Source organism: Vitis vinifera, chromosome 17 (genome assembly GCF_030704535.1).
Source record: "Vitis vinifera cultivar Pinot Noir 40024 chromosome 17, ASM3070453v1".
NCBI classification, from domain to species: Eukaryota; Viridiplantae; Streptophyta; class Magnoliopsida; order Vitales; family Vitaceae; genus Vitis; species Vitis vinifera.
Genome location: NC_081821.1, coordinates 17,489,515 through 17,510,498, shown reverse-complemented (window position 1 = coordinate 17,510,498; position 20,984 = coordinate 17,489,515). Strand labels below are relative to the sequence as shown.

The window sequence follows — 20,984 nt, the reverse complement described above, 5'->3', positions numbered from 1 at the left end:
CTCATCCTTGCTAGCATCATCCCATCCTGGGCCCACTACTGCGTGTTTCTAATTTGCATGGCCACCTTTGGCATGCAACCCTAGTAGCCACTTGGCTTTCTTCCATTTTTCCCCCTTTGATTTTAAAAAATAATTTTCCAAACTCTAGTTTTCAAATAATTTTCCAAATTCTAGTTTTTCAAATAATTTTAATTCTTCAATTTTTCATCCTTAGAGTTTTTAGGCTTACCAAAAATCCTATTTTTTTCAATAAAATTAACTGCCATTTTCTTTCCGACAAGCATCATTTCACATTTTCCTTAATTTTTAAATGTTTTGAAATAAGCGTGAATTTAATTCCATAATTCAAAATAATGGAATTTATGGGATAAAAATATGCAAAAATAAATCGGGTTTTGGTGGGGCCCAACATGTGTGATTTTCTCATTGATTGATTGATTGTCATGCTTGATCGATTTGCTTTGTGACACATGCGATTATCCTATGTTCATTTGCTAACCTTTGTTTTTCATGAAGTAATAAACTCATTACTCAGGTACACTCTTTGCTTCTCTTGGTCATTTGATTATTTTTAGATTAATATTTTTTTGGTATTCATGTTTAATCAATTAATTGTCACACTTACTTTAACTTAATTAGTAGAGACCCATTTTTTAGGGGCTTAGAAGGGTGTTCCGGTCTTTACCATACTTTTTTAATAGGTAACTTAACCCTCAGACTTAGACTCGATTTTTTACAGACCCGTCTTTCCTACAGAAGTTATATTTAGAGTTTTATTTCTTATTTTGTTTTTCTTTTAAAAATAAAGTAAAAATAAGTGGTAACTCAAAAAACTTTTCAAAAAAAAAAAAAACGAGTTGTGTCATTTGAGTGGGAAATGCTAGTGTGCAGAAATGTGGGGTCGTCAAAGATATTTTTAGAAAAAAGATTAATTAATAAAATTTAGAATATACTTTTAAAAAGTTATAAAACATTTATAGTATTTTTTTAAAAGTATTTTATACATAATTCTTCCAAAAATAATTTTAGAGAAAATACTTCAAAAAAACCATTATTTTAATAAAAACTATGTACTTAGACCTTTAATTATTTATATATATTATTTTAAATTTTAGTAATACAGATGGGAATATATTGTGATTTTCGGGTAGAATTACCCGTTGGAATTAAAAGGTAATTTAAAATCGATGACGTGGCATAAGAGCAATGCTAAAGTTACCAAGGGTAAAATTAAAATGGAAGAGACGAAAAGAGAGCAGGCTGCGGTCAGTGTCGGCGAGCAGCAAACCGCGTTCACCCAATAAAACAAATCTCCTCTCTCTTTCTCTCATTTGACTTTTTGGTGGACTCTCTCTTTCCTCCTTTTTATTTTTATTTTTATAAATTTATTTATTGTTATACAGTCTCATCTCAGTTGTAATTCAATACGAAACTCTCTTTAGTCTTTACATACCAGACAAACAATAAATAGGAAAAAGAAGAATAAATTTTGGATTCCGGCCATCCCTTTTTCCTTTTTTTTTTTTTTTTCCCCTCTAAGAGTGAAGAGGAAAATATCCAATATTGGGATTGGAATTGGGGTGTTTTTCTCGAGTCGGAGGGGCATTGATTTTGATTGATGAAAGGAGAGAGATCTGGTGGTGGTGGTGGGTGCTTGATGAGTGGCGGTGGTGGTGGAAGGTGTGCTGCTACAAATTCAAATTCACATGTAAATGGTGTGAATTACATTCTACATACAGTATCCAAGATGGATACTCTTGCTGGTGTGGCCATCAAGTATGGTGTTGAGGTAATTTTCCAGAAACCCATGTGGGAAAAGGCAAATATTTTGTTTTGTTTTGGTTCTGATTTTGTGATTCGTTCAATTTTGGTTGAATTTCTGGGTTTGAATTGTGTGCTGCTTGGAGGGTTTGTGGGAAGTGCGGTTTTGAATTACTTGATTGTGAAGTTAGTGGGCTAGAATGGTTAGATCTGGGAGGTTCCAATGCGTGTATGCATCAGTTTTGTTGATTCTAGACTAATAATGCTTCTCTTCTGATGGGAACAATGAGTTTGAGTTGTATTTGGGTGGCTCACATCTAAAGGATGTGGGTTGGGTTGGTCACAGACCTTTAAACATTATCTCCATGATTATATGTAATCTGTTGTTTCTGTTATTAGGCTAATAATGTTTCTTTTTCTCATGGGAAAATTGGGTTTGGGTTGTATTTTGGGTGGCTAATATCAAGAGGATGAATGGTTTGGCCACACACCTTCAAATGTTTTCTCAATGTTTATATTCAATGTACTGTTGTTGTTTTTTAGGCTAATAACTTTTCTTTTGGGTTGTATTGTAGGTGGCTGATATCAAGAGGATGAATGGTTTGGCCACAGATCTTCAAATGTTTGCTTTGAAGTCATTGCAGATACCCTTGCCAGGCAGACATCCTCCGTCCCCGGTGTTGTCCAATGCTTCTACATCTTCAGGGTATTGCTTGTTTTTGGTCTGATTCCTGCTTAAAGTGTATTTTTAATGTACACTTCAGTTTTATTATGTTTCATTTTTTCCATTGTACATGATATATAGCATCTTGCTTGTTATCCTGTCTGACCATTTTTTATGCCGAATCTGTTTTGAGTCACTTGTTGATATGAAACTTGTGTAACACCATGTCACACCTTTCTTCTCTGTTTGTGATTTAAATTGTGTTTGCTTTTTAAGTAAACATGTTAAATCATTAACATTCTAGCAGTATACTAGGAGTGGACCACTGAAGGTGATCCATCTTTGACACACAAAAAACTCAAACAATGTGAGCCAAGATCCTCAACAAGTAAATGTTTATATGTTTTTGTATTAATATTCACCAGCATAAACATTTATTGTGGTGCTTGTTGTGTCTATATATGTTGAGTTGCCATGTCCAATGCATGGCGTCAATGTTGGACAGCAGTGCTCTTGCTGCATCTACAAATCATCATTCTTTACTGCATGGTCCTTTCTTCCAATACATGGATTGTTGCAACTTGATAAGTGCAATAGATATCAAAAGTTCAACTATAAAGGATTGATTTTATCCTACTTCCTCTTTCATTATGCATACATGATTTCACATAGACTAGGAAAAGGGTATTTTGTGAGGGCACTTATAAATTCTAATTATATCACTAGATGGTGACACTGTCTTCAGGGAGATATGACATGGAATCCACATTTTTTAAAGAACTGACACATGTAAATTAATGATTTTTGCTTATTCTCTTTGTGTTATGAAATCCTCTATGTATTCTGACTGTGTTTCCCCTCATTTGACACTCATGGACTAAATTCAAAGAGATCAAATATTTGAGTTTAACCCTGAGATAATTTCAGCTAATAATTTGAATGAAATCGCACATGTATAAGGTCAAAGAACTATGAATGAAATCTAATCAGTCAAAACATCAGTGAAGGACATGAATCTACTTTTAATATGAGATTATCAACAGTTTCAGAGTAGGGTGTAAGAAGGACCCCGCATCTAACCCTTTTTGGGTTATGTCAGACACATCGTATGCATGTTGAACTTTGACATTAGTGCCTTAGTGATTGTTAAAATTTCTTTTTTTGAGAGTGATGTGGGCATTGATATTTATGTTTTGCTGATATGTTAGATGCCAAAAGTAGATTGTTCTGTGTTTTTGAGTTCCTGCAACTAAGAATGCCTTTTTATACCATCTTAAAAGTATTCTCTCATGGGAATCCACATGCTGGTTGAAGAAAAGAGAAGGCAACACTTGCTACTGGCAAAGGGGAAAAAAACACTTTTCTAAAATTAAGGAGGCATGAAAGTGCATTTACTTCCTGATCATTGAGATTCCTAAGAAATTAAATCTCCAAAGGATCCAAATTAAAGAATGAGAAACATGATCAACAACTAGAGCCCTATTAACTAGGAAGTTTAAAGAGACAAGGATATGACTATAATATGATGACCACCCCATTGAAGATCCTTCCAGAGATGAATCCAGACTCCATTCCATGAGAAATATTAGATAATATGACAGAAAGAAATATCCATTCCTACAAGAAAAAAAAGGATATACTCATGGAGAAAAGCGTTCCACGGACAAGGTGACAAACCCTTCAAGCCTCATTCTGTCCCAACCATTTTCTGGAGGGCTGTAACACATTCAATTCCCTAGAGAGTTTCAATGTTCATTTGCCCTCTAGAACTTCATTACTAATATGATCACAAACTTCATCTTTACCCTCTTAATGTCCCTCTCTTATGCTGCCGCACCACAGACTAAGTGTAACTCTCTCTTCTTGCCACCTTGATTAGCATTGTAAAGATAGACAAGTCATAAATGGGTATTTAAATAGGAGAAAATCCAATGGCTAGTTTCCTATCATCTTTGAGAAAAATAAGCACTCTTTCATTCCTTAAGACACTTAGGCAGTTTCTTCATTAGAGGACATGAAACTCCACCATCCTTTGGTTGCCATCTAACCAAAGACTTGGACACTATATTGGTATCTGATGACCTCACACCTAATAAAGCCTGCAATTCTCTTTAAACCCTATTGTTAGGTATATATAGTCCCTATAATTTGAGCTTTTATTCATGGTGATCATCCATTGTGAAAGCCACTCAATGAATTTGAGAAGGATGCTCAAGTTGGATATCTTTTCTTCTTCAATTAAGGAGAATAAGATGGTGTATACCATCAAGAAACATAGTTATGAAATTTTGATTTTTTCCCCACCTATGGAACCACTAAAACCACCTTCTCACTTCCCCACTAACAAGAATAGCTGGATTCATGAAACTTAGACAACCCTCCATCCAAAAGTGTCATCCAAACCCAAAACTCCTTTATCGAAGTTTATTGCACTTATCATCTCATCTACGACATCTAAGATCTGCTTACCCTGCAACCTTGGTTAGCCCTCTAAAAGGTTGTTGCATATCATGTATGGTGTCATGGATGACTGCGTTTTGCCTCGTATACTAGACTTGATCAAGTACTATGATTATGGGGAGATCCTTGGTGTGTGATAGGTGATTTTAACATGATCAACCCCTCGGAACGTAGTAGAGGTGGTAATTTATCCCTTGACATGAGGAGATTCTCAGAGGTAATTGAGGACCTAGAGTTGAGGGATTTGCCCCTTCGGGGAGGTCGGTTTAAGTAATCGATCTGAGTCTAGAATTGATCAGTTCCTGATTTTTGATGACTGGGAGGTTCATATTCTTGGAGTAGTTCAGTGTGTCCTTCCTAAACCGGTGTTCGACCATTTCCCAATACTTCTTGATGGAGGAGGGGTGAGGAGAGGTCCCATTTCTTTTAGATTTGAAAATATGTGGTTGAAAGAGAAGGATTTTAAAGATTTAATGAGATTGTGGTGGGAAGGGCTAAATTTCAGTGGGTCTGCTAGCTTCATATTGGTTGAAAAGATGAAAGCTTTGAAATTTATTCTAAGGAATTGGAATAAGGAAGTGTTTGGGAAGATTGAAGTTTGGCTTTGCACTGTGTTAATTTATGTGATAAGGTGGAGAGTTGTCGTTCACTGTCTCCGGTGAAGCTAAGGAGAATTACAAGAAGTGGGTTCTGTTAGAAGAGACGTCTTGGAGACAAAAATCAAGGGAAATCTGGTTGAAGGAGGGGGATAGAAACTCAAGTTTTTTCACCGAATGGCAAATGCACACTAAAGAAGGAACTAGATGGCTAGAATCAAAATTGATGGAATGTGGATCACTGAGGACAATGAAATTAAGGATGAAGTGAGTAGAGCTTTCCAGAAGCTACTCTCAACCATTGATGAGTGGAGATCCAACTTAAGTGGTCTGTCCTTTGAGAGGTTGGGCTCTATGGAGGTGGAAGGGTTGGAAAAACCTTTTACAGAGGAGGAGATTTTGGTGCTCTGTCAGATTTTAACGAAGACAAAGCTCCAGGCCTGGGTGGTTTCTCCATGGCTTTTTGGTAGTTTTCTTGGGAGTTCATTTAGGATGAGATGGTGAATTTTTTTAGGGATTTTCATGAAAATGGGCATTTTGTTTGGAGTGTGAACGCAACCTTCTTAGTGTTGATTCCAAAGAAAAGGGATGCAAAGGACTTGAGGGATTTCAGGCCTATTAGCTTGGTGGGGGGTTGTATAAGTGGTTGGCTAAGGTGCTGGCTAATAGGTTAAAGCTGGTGCTAGCCAAGGTGATTTCCAACACCCAAAATGCATTTGTGGAAGGTAGGCAAATTATGGATGCAGTGCTTATTGCCAATGAAGCCATTGACTCGATTTTGAAGAGTAAGGGTGGAGCAATTCTCTGCAAGCTAGATATTGAGAAGGCATATGATCATGTGGAGTGACATTTCTTGTTTTTGGTTCTAGAAAAAATGGGTTTTGAGGAGAAGTGGATAAGATGGATAAAGTGGTGTGTGTCTATTGCTAGTTTTTCGGTTCTGATTAATGGCACTCCTATGGGCTTCTTTCAAAGTTCTAGGGGTCTTAGGTAGGGAGATCCTCTTTCACCTTACGTGTTTGTGGTAGTGATGGAAGCTCTTAGTTGCCTCATAAAAAGAGTTATTAGGGGAGGCTTTCTATCACCTTGCCATGTCAGGGGTAAGGGGGGTGAAGGGGTAAAAATCTCCCATTTGCTGTTTGCTGATGGTACCCTGATTTTCTGCAAGGCTAACAAGGACCAAGTGACCTTTTTGAGCTGGTTACTTATGTGGTTTGAGGCAATTTCAGGGCTGAAAGTTAATTTGGATAAAAGTGAGCTGATCCCAATGGGCAATGTTGAGAATGTGGAGGAGTTGGCTTCTGAGCTTGGTTGTAAGGTGGGTAGTTTACCCTCCAATTACTTGGGGATGCCGTTCGGTTCTCCCTTCAAGTTTGTGGCAGCTTGGGATGGAGTGGAGGAGAGATTCCGTAAGAGATTGATTATGTGGAAACACCAATATATCTCCAAGGGAGGGAGAATTACTTTGATTAGAAGCACACTGTCCAACTTGCCTATTTACTTCATGTCTATTCTACAAATCCCAAGGGGGGTCAGATTAATGTTGGAGAGGATTCAGAGAGATTTTTTGTGGGGAGGTGGAGCCTTAGACCGGAGACCTCGCTTAGTAAGATGGGCAACAATGTGTCTTGATAAGAGAAAAGGGGGCTTGGGGGTTAAGAGCTTTTCTTTGCTTAATAAGGCCCTCCTTTGCAAATGGAGTTGGCACTTTGCGAAAGATAGAGGGGCTTTATGGAACCAAGTAATTAGAGGGAAATATGGGGAGGAACGAGGAGGGTGGTATTCTTGGGATGTAAGAGAGGGGTATGGTGTAGGGTTATGGAAAACAATTAGGAAGCTTGGGCACATTGTTAGTAGTAGAATATCTTTTGTGGTAGGGAATAGCCAAGGGTGAGCTTTTGGAAGGATACTTGGTGTGGGGATACACCTTTATGTGCTTCCTTCCCTTCCCTATTTGCCCTAGTTGACCCCAAAGAAGCTTGGGTGAAGGATGTTTGGAACGGGACAGCAGGGAGGGGGGCGGGAAGTTGGAGTCCTTGCTTCACTAGGTCCTTTAATGATTGGGAGATGGAAGAGGTGGAGGGCCTTCTGCTACACTTGTGTGGTTAGAATCTAATCTTTGAGGAGGAGGATAGGGTGCAGTGAAACAAAGGGTGGTTTTTTTCTCGACAAAGTCACTTTACAAAGCTCTAGAGCTGGGCTCTTCAGTTTTATTTCCAATGAAGAACATTTGGAAATCATGTGTGTAGCCAAAAGTAAGCTTCTCCACTTGGGAGGCATCTTGGGGCAAAGTTCTAACCTTGGACCAAGTTAAAAAGAGAGGCCAAGCCTTAGCAAATAGATGTTATTTTTGTCAAGCGGAAGACAAGGGTATTGTGGGAGATGCCTTTCACTCTTTTTGGAGTGTCTTGGGTGTTTCCGTCTTCAGTTAGGGAAACCTTATTGGGTTGGAACGGATTCCTTATGGGAAAAAGGCGCAAGATAGTTTGGAGAGCAAGTCCCCTTTGCATTTTTTGGAAAATTTGGAAGACAAGGAATAAAATTACCTTTGAAGATGAGGTGTTGTCCATCCAAAGGCTGAAAACTTCTTTTATTAACTCACTTTGGTCGGAGACTGAACTGTTTATAAAAGATGGTCTATCGACCTTTTTGGAATTTTTTTTATTGGGTGGGTTCCCATTAAGGGAGGGTCCGTTTTTTTGTATATCATTGTGGATAGTTTTTTGTTTCTCTTGTTAGGGTGTGAGTATTTCCATTTCTTTTCTGCAAATTTTGAGTCGCTCTTTTAACATCGCCCCATAATACAATACTTCTCTTATAAGTAAATAAAAAAAAAACCTTAATCAAGTACTATAAAGAGACTTTTGATGGAATTGATGTGTTAAAACTTTTTGATTGGGATGGATCTATCTTTCTGCAGAATTAAATCAATTAAATTGTTGATTCTCCTCTCATGGAATTCCTTCAAAAATTTTGTGTCATCTTTCTTTGTTCCTTAGCAATCCTAATGGACAAACATTGGTAATTTTCTGGTTCTGTGGCCTTGTCTTTCACTGTTGCTATCTCTCCATATGCCTCCACTTCACAGTCTCAATCTGCAATCTCATCCACCCTATCCTAGTGTAGAGATGGGGAATATTTCCATATTTCTTCTATAACTAATATCTTAAGCTCAACTTCTAACACTTTTAATCAACTTGTTCTCTTGCATTGGATTAATGATTGCTTCCCTAAAAATAGTCTTTAATGATATTCAACTTTAAGGAAAAAAATAAAGTGGGAAAAATAAAATTAAAAAGGAACACTCATAAGGATGGTAAAGTAGCAAAATAAATTCATCCCACAAAAAATCTCGAAGTTTTTATTTAGATGATTGCTGTTATTTCTTCTAATTGTGCATTTGAATTATTTCAATATTAGAGGGTCAATTACCCTAATCAAGGGGTACACCATTTTGTTTTGATGGCATTGGTAAAGGTGTTATTTATTATAGCGTGATGTTTTTAGCCTAATGATAACAATTTGAATGATGTTTCTGTCTTTGTGTGTGTGTGAGCGCACAGACACATGTTTGTGTTTATGCATTGGTTACTAATATGAAAGAGATTTGGAGTCAGTAAGAACTCTTTCTCCAGGTGATCTTTACTCCCCACCCTCCCCTTCCATTCTTTCTCCATTTTTCTACCCTCTTTCTCATATTTGATTTCTAGGCATCTCTAAAACTGCTGAAAACCAAAATTCTAATCTAGCCTTCGCATTATGGAATTAATGCAAAACTGATATTTTTGAAGAATGAGTCATACTGAATTATAAAATGGAATCTATATCATTAAATCCTTGGCTGTACTTGTGAAGAAGAGCCCTTGTCAAGGTAACCTTTGCCTCTCATTTCTTTGAGACCTCCTAGCACATTCATTTGAAATTGTCCATAAATTTTCTTGTGCATGTATATATATATATATTTTAAGGTAGAAGATATCAAAAGAAGATATTCCCCTGTTGATGGGCTGATGACATATCATATTTTTTAGGCTTTTTCATGAACTTATTTATATGTATCTCCTTCCTTTGGTCAATCTTAAGGCAGAGCATATTGACTGAAGATACTCCCCTGTTGATGGGCTGGTGACAGCACATCTTTTTTTGGGCTTGTCATGAACTTTTTGCACTCTATCATTTCTTCTTTTATATATATTAATTTTCTGAAGCAGCAAATCTACATTTATAGTATCATGTGTCTTAGGTGAGAACTTAGCTCATGCCTAAATTAATTTTTGCACTTGATTCTAATACTTGAATAGCCCATCTCAAAATATGTTCTTTGTAGCGGAGGTATGTCTCGTTATTCTATTAATAGAGACCTTGAGTTGTTTTATTTCTAGAGCAGTGGAGGCATGTTTCGTCCAGGTATTAAAGTAGGTGAGTGGTCAACACAGATGAAAATGTCGCCAATATTGGGCGATATTTCGTCAAAATATCGTGCTTCGGTGTATCCCAACACGATATCAAGGTAGGACATATCCGATATTCACTGATTTTTCGGGGTTTGTTTTTGGAATTATTGGAGATTTTTCGGGATTTTTCGGTTTTGTCCCCATTTATCAGGATAGTTCGCCCACTTGATTCTTAAGTAGGTAACCAACTAGGCTACTTTGATCCTATGGTAAGAATGTACATATAATTATGTATTGTTGTTTTGGGAAGTTAGCTTTAATTAAATTAATTTTAACAAGTATATATATAAATATGGAAAAACAAGATAGGAAAATAAATGAATTTTAATTATTTTATTTTTGAATTTCATTTAGTTGGTTGTTAAAAAAACTACAAATCAAGATATTATACATGTATCACCAGTTATTTTATATCATTGAATACATTTGAATTAAATAGATCATAATTTTAATATTAAATATATTTCCAAGTTGAACATATCATTATCAAATGTTACAATATTTGTGTCGAATGATATTTAATGTATCTTAATAATAAATGTGCACTTAAAAAATTCATATCTCTTATCAACACATACGATATTATTGTCAAATATTATATATATATATTGATCAAAACTCATGAAAATGTTGAAAATTTTCTGCAAAATGATATAAGAAGTAAAAATAAACATTTTGAAATTGTTTTGTTGAAGAAATTGAATATATATATATTGATCTGCAAAATGATATAAGAAGTAAAAATAAACATTTTGAAATTGTTTTGTTGAAGAAATTGAATATATATATATATATATATTCAATTTCTTCAACAAAACAATTTCAAAATGTTTATTTTTACTTCTTATATCATTTTGCAGAAAATTTTCAACATTTTCATGAGTTTTGATCAATTTTTATCCCACCAATATTTTGTGTCAAAATATTAATAGATATATCCCGATATATCCGTAAAATTGAGTTACTAATATATCCATCAAAACCGATATTTTCATCTTTAGTGGTCAAGGAATAAGGAGTTTGTAGGTGTTTAAGAAGGCATTATAGAGAAGTGTCTCTGGAGGTTAGCTACTAATAGAGATAGATTGTGGATAAAGGTAGTGGTAGGTAAATTCCGGAGGAGGTGATTGGTGCTCCTGGGGGAGCAGTGTTGCCTTACAGTAGGCTTATGTAAAGCTGTCAGAACAGAGAGGGATGGTTTTCATGGTATCAATATTGTCTCCTTGGATAAAAAAAAATTCTGATTAAAAAAAAAATTGTCTTCTTGGATAATAGGATTAGGATCAAGTTCTAGTATGATGCTTGGTGCGTGGAAGTTCTTCTTATGGATAGTTTACCAGATCTGAACAGCATTGCAGAAAATAGGGAAGTAGTGATAGCAGATCTTTGGTGCTTGGAGAGAGGGAAATGTCATTGGGTGCCATGGTTCACAAGGTTGATTGGGAGCTGGAGTTGGAGTCTTGCTTATTTAACATTTTTAGCATTGTAGTCTATCAGAATAGGAAGATCAAGTTAGCAGAGCAGGTCTCCAAAGGGGTTGTTTCTCTGGAAAATCTACCATAAGGCACTTCCTCCAAGGGTTAGCATCTCTTCACCTCTACAAGCATTAAGCATGGGCTGCTTCTGTTCCATTCAGGTTGGATTATTTTGTGTGGGAGAACATCTCTTTCTATTAGAGAAAGGTGTTGAACCCTTGAAAGCCCTAAATTCTTGCCCATGCCCAGTTCCTTGGTTGACACCAACCCTCTTCCCTAACTATTGGGAAATGAGGGGTAGCTTAACCACCCTGTGGAAATGAACCCTTGGAAGTTTGCTACACCCTAACTTAGTTCATGCCTAAATGTGTAAGCAGTAAGCCCCCTTAACATACTCTGTTTCTTTCACTGGTTTGCCATGATTCATAAGCCAGAATTGAGAATGATGGGAAGCAAGAAACTGATTTGTTGTGCATTAGAGACCGGTGTAGTATTTTCTAAAGAAGGAAAAGGAAAGCAAACAGGCAACCAGGGATGATCCTTCATATTGATTAGTTGATGAGTGGAATGATCCTTGTTAACTGGTATTCCATGTGCAAACAAGAAGTGGAATCGGCTAATCATCTTCATATTCACTATGGGGATAGCTCATAGCTTGTGGGCTATAAGTGAAAAATACCTTATCTAGAATGATAGTTTGAAGGAAAGAATAAAAGGAAAGGGTGACAGAGGAGAGTTCTGTGAGGGGTTGGAGTAATGCAGAATCTGAAAAGATACTTTCCTCCATTCATTCCGTCTGGTTAAATGATTCTTTTGAAAAGCCATCCTTTTTAGATTACTTATCAAAAAAAAAAGAATCTCTTAGTTCATGCTTAGGATACTGCTCACCAACACCCTCCAGGAGTTTGAAATTTTTTATGTCCCTTGTTGAGAGAGAGAGAGAAAGGAGAAAAACCTTAATTCTCATTCATGTAAAATGTGCACTTACAATTGAGAGATATATATATATATATACAAGGCTAGGAGTCCTAACTACCATACATGTGACCTATATTAACAAGGAAAGATAATATACTATAAATACATTATATTCAACACTCCCCCTCAAGCTGGAGCATATACGTCATATGCACCAAGCTTGTTACAAATATATTTAATCCTAGGACCTCTGAGAGATTTAGTGAAGATGTCTGCTAGTTGATCATTTGAATTAACAAAACTTGTAGCAACACATCCTGATGCGATCTTCTCTCTAATGAAATGACAGTCAACTTCAATATGCTTGGTCCTTTCATGAAAAACTGGATTGGATGCAATATGTAATGCGGCCTGGTTATCACAGATGAGTTTCATCTGTTCATCCTTTCCAAATCTCAACTCCCGAAGAAGATGTCTCAACCATATGAGTTCACATGTTGCCAAAGCCATAGCTCGATACTCGGCTTCAGCGCTAGATCTGGCCACTACATCTTGTTTCTTACTCTTCCAAGATATTAGATTACCTTCAATAAAAACACAGTACCCTGAAGTGGAACGTCTATCTGTGGGTGAGCCAGCCCAATCTGCATCTGTGTAACCAACAACTTGAGTATGACCTCTGTTCTTGTACAATACACCTTGGCCTGGTGTACTTTTGATATATCGAAGAATGCGGATTACGGCATCCCAATGGCTATCACATGGTGACTGTAGGAATTGGCTAACAACACTCACAGGAAAAGAAATGTCTGGACGAGTAATGGTGAGATAGTTCAATTTACCTACGAGCCGTCGATATCTCCCGGGGTCTCCTAAAGGCTCCCCCTGTCCTGGTACAAGTTTGACATTCGGATCCATAGGTGTGTCTACCGGTTTACAGTCTAACATACCGGTTTCTTCCAGGATGTCTAAAGCATACTTCCTTTAGGAAAGGACCACACCAGAACTGGATTGAGCTATCTCAATTCCCAAGAAATATTTGAGTTTCCCCAAGTCTTTGGTCTGAAAGTGGGTAAAAAGATGTTGCTTTAGTTTCTGAATACCATCCTGATCACTGCCTATAATGACGATGTCGTCCACATAAACAACCAGATAAATACACTGCCCCAAGGAGTTATGATGATAAAAAACTGAATGGTCTGCTGTACTGCGAAGCATGCCAAACTCTTGAACAACAGAACTAAAACGGCTAAACCATGCTCAAGGAGATTGTTTCAAGCCATATAGAGAACAGCGTAACCTGCACACTAAACCAGACTCCCCCTGAGCAACAAAACCAGGAGGTTGCTCCATATAAACTTCCTCGGCAAGATCACCATAAAGGAAGACATTTTTAATATCCAACTGATAAAGAGGCCAAGAACACATAGTAGCCATGGAGAGAAGCAAGCGGACAGAAGCAATCTTGGCAACAGGGGAGAATGTGTCACCATAATCAGAACCATAAACTTGAGTATAGCCTTTAGCAACTAAGCGGGCCTTAAGGCGATCAACCTGACCATCAGGACCAACCTTAACTACATAGACCCAACGACAACCAACTGTAGATTTACCAGAGGGTAAAACAACAAGATCCCAAGTGTCATTAGAGTGCAGAGCAGCCATTTCATCCACCATTGCCCGTCGCCAGCCTGGATGGGAAAGAGCTTCATGGGTGCTCTTTGGAAGAGAAACAGAGGATATAGCAGAAACAAAAGCAGAATAGGGTGAAGATAATCGATGATAACTCAAAAAATTGTAAATAGGATGAGGATTACGAGTAGAGCGAGTACCTTTCCGAACAGCAATGGGTAAGTCATTAGGAGAAGGCAGAGCCGGGGCAGGTGAAGCCGAAGGGATAGGAAGTGAGTCAGCAGGTGCCTCAGGAAAAGGGAGAGGAGCAACGACACGAGGGCGACGATGATAAACCTGAAGTGGTCGAGGGGGCATAGCATCAGGTGGGGAGACAATGGGAATGGGCAAGACTTCAGAAACAGGAAGAGACTCAGAAGTGGTGGAAAAGAATGGTGAGTCCTCAAAGAAGGTGACATCAGCGGAGATAAAGTATCGATGAGTCTCAAGGGAATAACAACGATAACCCTTCTGAAGTCTGGAATATCCCAAGAAGAGGCACTTCATGGCTTTGGCGGAAAGCTTGTCCTGTCCAGGAGTGAGAATATGAACAAAGCAAGTACAACCAAAGACACGAGGAGGAAGGAAATAAAGTGGTTGGTCAGGGAAGAGAAGGGAGTGAGGAATCTGATCGTGTAAGACAGAGGAGGGCATACGATTAATCAAATAACAAGCGGTAAGAACAGCATCCCCCCAAAAACGAAAAGGAACGTTACTATGGAGGAGGAGAGTACGAGCTGTCTCAACAAGATGTCGATTCTTGCGTTCAGCTACCCCATTTTGTTGAGGAGTATGAGCACAAGAAGACTGATGAAGAATCCCATGATGAGACATAAACGAAGTAAATTGGGCTGAAAAATATTCCCTGGCATTGTCACTGCGTAACACACGAATAGAAATATTGAACTGGGTTTGGATTTCAGTATAAAATTTCTGGAAAATAGAGAATAACTCAGCTCGATTTTTCATTAAAAATAACCAAGTACATCGAGAATAGTCATCAATGAAAGTGACAAAATACTGAAATCCTAAAGTAGACGCAGTCCGACAAGGACCCCAAACATCAGTGTGGACAAGCTCAAAAGGAGACTTTGCCCGATTATTCAAACGCTTTGGGAACGAGACACGAGTATGTTTCCCAAGCTGACATGACTCACACGGAAGCGACGACAAAGTGGAAAAACGAGGAACCATCTTCTGGAACTTGGAGAGACTAGGGTGGCCCAGACGATTGTGAATGAGGAGAGGAGCATCAATGGAAATGCAAACTGCAGGAGATGAATCTGAGGTGAGGTGATAGAGGCCTTGAGACTCACGTCCTATGCCAATCGTCTTCCCCGTACTCCGGTCCTGCAAGGTCACAAATTTATCAGAAAAGGTAATAGAGCAATTAAGAGTACGAGTGATTTTGCTAATGGAAATAAGATTAAAAGGACATTCAGGAGTATAAAGGACAGAAGTGAGAGGTAGAGAAGGCAGAGGAAGGGTCAAACCAATACCTTTAGCCACAGTTTGAGAACCATTAGCTAAGGTAACAGTAGGTAAAGCAGAGGTAGTAGTAATAGAGGAGAAAAGATCCTTATTACCAGATAGGTGATCAGATGCTCCAGAATCTAGAATCCAGGGTCCAAGAGAAGATGAGTGGGTAAGGCAGGCAGAGGCATTACCAGGCTGGGCAACAGAGGCAATAGAAGCCTGAGATGTCTGAGATGCGGAGGAGCTCGGAGGCTGAGGCAGCGGAGAATCAGAGGACTGGGCCATATGGGCAGTGCGAGGAGGTCTTCCATGTAATTGATAGCAACGATCGCGAGTGTGGCCAAGTTTATTGCAATAGGTGCAATGAGGACGTTGGCCTCTACCTCAAGTACCACTGCGTCCTCCTCGAGAGGTAGTTTGAGAAACTAACACAGAAGAATCTGAAGCGCTATCAGATGGCAAAGTCTGAGTGGACGAGATACGGAGGAGGCGAGCAAACACATCATCCAATGACGGAACTGATGAACTACCAAGAATCTGATCACGAATAGGCTCAAGATCCGGACGGAGGCCAATAAGAGTAAGGACCATGAAGAACTTGTCAAGCTGTGTTTGTTGAGCCCCAACATCAGGAGTAAGAGGCATCACAGTCAAGAACTCCTCCTTAAGAGAGGCAATCTGACCAATATAAGTAGATAGATCCAAGTCCTGTTGGCTGATATGGACAATAACAGAAGCCACCTTATAAAGACGTTGGATATCATTCGTGTATAATCCTTTGGCCTGAGTCTAAAATTTAAAACAAGTTTTATAGGCCTGAAGATGAAGAAGAATCTTGGGATCAACCGATTGCCATAATACACTACATAACTGTGCATCTATCTTCCTCCACTGTACGCGGTCAACCTCAGGGATATCTGCCTCCTGGGTAACCAAGTGATCCTCATAACCTTGACCCATGAACCAAAGTTCAACAGAGGCAGACCAGGACAGATAATTCTCACTGCCAACCAATTTCTCTGAGGTAATCATAGGAGATCCAGAGATAACAGAGGTAAAGATCTGATTTTTGGTGGTCATATTCACGTATTTGGATCGAAGAGAGCCCTGGAGAGGAAGAGAAGTAGCACCCAAGCCGCGGAGATGGGGGGGGAGCCCTGTCAGAGGTGGCCGGAATGGCAAGAAAGCCAAAAACAGGGAAAAAATGGAGATGCAGGGCTCGGGGAGGACTGCCGGAGGGCTAGAAGGCCAAGACGGCGCCGGACGAGCCTGGAGAGGTGTCGGAAGTGGCTGGAAAGTGAGCCACGCGCCGTCACTCGCCGGCGCGTGGGTGACAGTCCGGAGGAGAAGAGCGGCGCGTGGGGGTGCGTGAGATGCCGGTTTCCGGTGGGGTTTCCACTGGCGTGTAGATCAGCCTCCGGCGTTTCGGAATATGTGGTCGTTTCCCGGAAAATAGGTCGTCGGAAAATTTCGCCGCCGGCGTGGTGGAGATCCGACGGCGATGAGGTTGTCCGGAGTGGTTCGGGAAGAGAATGAGGGGACCGGAGTGAAACACGGTCACTGGACGGTTTGCCGGAATTGATTACACGGCTAAACCGAAAAAAAGATTAGGTTTTCTCCTTTGGCTCTGATACCATGTTGAGAGAGAGAGAGAAAGGAGAAAAACCTTAATTCTCATTCATGTAAAATGTGCACTTACAATTGAGAGATATATATATATATATACAAGGCTAGGAGTCCTAACTACCATACATGTGACCTATATTAACAAGGAAAGATAATATACTATAAATACATTATATTCAACATCCCTCTTTAAGTGAATCAAATTCTTAAATTTCAAGGCAAGTAAGCTTATGGAGTTTCTGGTACATTGCTGATTGCTCCTATGCTTTTGTCATTAAACTACCAGCTAGTTCAAAAGCTTAAATTTTTAGGTAAAGAGCCATGATACTTATGAGTCTAACACCCTCCTTGATGTGTGGCTGCAAATTGTGCCCGATAAAGGCAAACAACAAATTGAGGGCAAATGAATGTGAGAACAAAGAAACAACCTGAGACCTCTAGTAACTAGATCTCAGACATTATATCAAGCTACCCATAAGTTGTTAGGTAATGGATGAATAGTGTGTCAGGTTGTTATGATATGTGTAAAACCAAGGATTCTCAATGAGCATTCATTCATATAATAAAGTTTTTTTCCTAGTGGCAAGATAAGAAAATTGATGAATGAGTATTAATCAACAGCAGTTTCTGGCTTGCAGGATTATGATCAGAGATTAAAACTATCGTCTTTTTCTTCTCTTGACCACCTTGCAGCCCAAAACACATACACATACAACATATGTTTCAGTCTCTTCTTTGAACAACATAATCCAGGATAATTGTTTCAGTTCATGCCATTGCTAATTTTTGTGTAGATTAAATTGAGCGGATTTATTTCCACACCATCTTTTTTCTATCCTCCTAATAGTACTGGATGATATATTTTGAATAAACATGAAGGATGCAAAATGGACAAACAAAAGGTGGAAGAAAAATAGACTCGCTCAACTCAATTATGAAATCTTTGTGATATATACTGTATGCCTTGTACAGAATATCTGTGGCCAGTTATAGTTTCTGTTGGAAAAAAATCGAGTATTCCTTATATGGAAGTATGAGATTTTAGAGTAATTTCTTTGTAACATATCAACTATTTGTTATATCAAAATGTGAGATTTTAGAATAATTGGTTTGTTTTGCAGTCATGCTTTTAGAGCCTAACCATGCTGGATGTTTGAATCTGGAATCCTAGTTAAGCTCTATTTTCAAGAATTTTGGATGGCCCTCCTGCTTGTGTTTTAAATATTGTTTTCAAGACTCGACACTGTGGTTGGATTAAGCTTGTGCCTCTCACTTATACACATATTTCTGATTGTGCCAGTGTTTTCTATTTCCTGATCTTCACTAATGGCTTGGCTTGATTTTAATATTTGATAACATCTGGCCATGAGTGTATCATCTCCAGAAATTATTTGTTTTCCTATTATCATCACCTGCCTGCTAGCTGTTTACCACATTTCCCTTTTTGTTCTTCGAACAAGATAATATTGCTGCAATCTTTTTGTGAATGGTGTCTGCATGGTAGAACAAGTTCAAAGCTTCAGCTTTTAAATTTCATAAGATTCTACGTTTTTTTTTTTTTTTTTTTCTTCCTGCTGATTGTTATTATAGACCATATTTGTTGTGGCTCATCATGCTAAAACTTATTGAAGAGAAAGGAGCACCGAAGAAACACCACTGCATCTGAGCCACTCCAATGTCTTGGAATCACTCCAGTCCTTAGGGTTGAAAACACCCCAAAAGAAAGTTTCTCCAGCCATGAGTACTTTACAGAACTATTATGGTCTCAAATCTCAAGACAAAAATCAAAATGGTGGGGCTGAGGGCATGGAAATGACGGTCTACGGAGCAGGGAAACCTCATGGCTTCGACTTTGGACTTCTGCCCAAAGCATTACCTATTTCTGAGCCATCTTCAAACCAAGACCACAAGTCCCGAAATTTAGCTAATGGTTTCTTCGCTGAGAATGGTACAGTAGCTGCTGATGTCCCTATATCTGAAGCTGGAGATGGGGAGGGTGAGAGGTCTAATGAGAAGTCGGTCCGAAGGCGTCAGAAATCAGAAGCTGATTCTGGGGCTGGACCAGAAAGGTTGCTGAAAGAAGAAAACAGCGGTGGCAGTAGCGGTTTTTCTGCTATAACAGGGAAGGGGTTAGCCCTGAGACCGAAATCTGCAAGCCGGACTGCATTGTCTGCAGATGCTGAATCAAGTTGGTTGAATGCTATCCCAGTGGGCTTGGGAGACTCCATCATGCCTGAAGGGCTCACCTCGGTCCGCAAATCATCAAGCACACCAAGCCTACAAGAGCATGACCAGAATAATAGTTCCTCATCTGTATGGCCAACATCATGGAACTTGAAACCAGACTTGCAGGCTCTCTCTGCCAGACCAATCTTTGACGGGTTACCGAAGCCCATCACTGGCCGCAAGAACAAAGCGGCCCTTGATTAGCATATATCTCCACTGCACATTTATGAAACTGAATTTTTTTTCTCCACACAAGCGTATCCAAATTGTAAAGCTTCAAAAAGACCTGAAGGAAGGCAAAGACAGTTGAAAACAACTTTGTTCGACCATTGAATCATGTTGTGCAATAGGTGAAAGGCAGAGGACAGCATTTCAAGTATGAAGCAGCAGCAGCAAACTTGAGGAGAAGGAACTGCAATAAACAAAGGTATATAAAATGAATTATTTCTCCTTTTTTTTTTTATTTATTTATGGAATTTTCACAAAGCTGGATTGTACCCTTTTTTTGGAGTTTTTGTAATAGTACTCTTCCTGGGCTGGAAGGGAGTTGAAATCTTGATTGATATTCTTGTCATTTGTTATATAACTCAAGAATACAAAGTTGGATTGTGTTGCTTCATCCTACAAACTGGACTTCAAGTATATATTGGAACTTGATAGAGAATGTTACTGTTGATTGCTTTGTGAGACAATACTCAGGATGTCTAATTCATATTTATGAACTGTAAACTCAAGGCATTCCATTGAAGCCTAATCTAAAGTCAGGTCGAGCTGTAATTCACAGGAGACGGATTTTGTGCTGAGTTTGATTGATCCCTCAATTGTCATTCCTAATAATCTATGTTCTTAGACAAATATTGTTTGTAAGTATGATGCCTTCTTTTAGGTCCATTTTATAATACATACATTTATCATGATCATTGATCTTAGATCTTAATGACCTTATTACCATATATATTTCTTCCAATGAGTAGCCGATCTTATCATCCATTTCAGCAAGTGGGTACCCAAAAACATACTAAAACATAATGAACATATATATATATATACCGAAATTTACTTTTTGGTATCCTACCCACCTTTTTTCACCAATAGGAAATCAACACATGTAAAGTCAACTTGAATAAAAATTTAAAAATATCAATTCAATAGGTTACCAATCGGTTATCATGTACTTGAAAGGGAAGTCATCCCGCACACATCATATAAATGTACCAAAAAGTAAGTTTTGATTCACTAATATTAAAATATATTAAAAAAAAATCTTAAATATCAAAATATATTAAAAAATGAATCTTAAAATTTTTTAAATTAATATTATTTTTATACATTTAAAAATCATTTAAAATACATGCATATATCTAATTATCCCATAAAATATCTTTTTTACTTGTCATACCATCGATATCAATACATAACTAAATTCTTTTACATAAATGTTTCCTTTCCTTTTAGATTTATTATTATTATTATTATTATTAGTTGAGATTTTTTTCACCACTTTTAATGTCCACACTCTTCAAACTACCTCACTTTTGTTATTAGGTGTTTGTTCATGGAGAAAAAAATAAGTCTTAACTTTTATGTCTCGAGTTAAAAAAGAAAAATCTTAAATAATAATAATAATAAAAAATCTAAAAAGAAGGGAAATATTTAA

The 20,984-nt window shown here is 38.2% G+C and overlaps 1 protein-coding gene across 1 annotated transcript; it reads left to right on the top strand.

The window, feature by feature from the left end:
* Positions 1 to 1,338: 1,338 nt before the first annotated feature.
* LOC100266699 (uncharacterized) lies at positions 1,339 to 20,003 on the top strand. The gene is made up of 3 exons (XM_002267740.5): positions 1,339 to 1,789; positions 2,337 to 2,467; positions 18,733 to 20,003. The coding sequence occupies exons 1-3, from the start codon at positions 1,619 to 1,621 to the stop codon at positions 19,529 to 19,531; spliced, it is 1,101 nt and encodes a 366-aa protein (XP_002267776.1). The 5' UTR covers positions 1,339 to 1,618; the 3' UTR covers positions 19,532 to 20,003.
* The last annotated feature ends 981 nt before the right edge of the window (positions 20,004 to 20,984 follow it).

What these genes read in the sequence shown, in the direction of transcription:
- LOC100266699 (XM_002267740.5), top strand. Translation starts at nt 1,619, where the DNA reads ATGAAAGGAGAGAGATCTGGTGGTGGTGGTGGGTGCTTGATGAGTGGC. An exon ending in CCATCAAGTATGGTGTTGAG is followed by an intron (nt 1,790 to 2,336) that starts GTAATTTTCCAG and finishes GTTGTATTGTAG; the next exon opens with GTGGCTGATATCAAGAGGAT. An exon ending in AATGCTTCTACATCTTCAGG is followed by an intron (nt 2,468 to 18,732) that starts GTATTGCTTGTT and finishes AACTTATTGAAG; the next exon opens with AGAAAGGAGCACCGAAGAAA.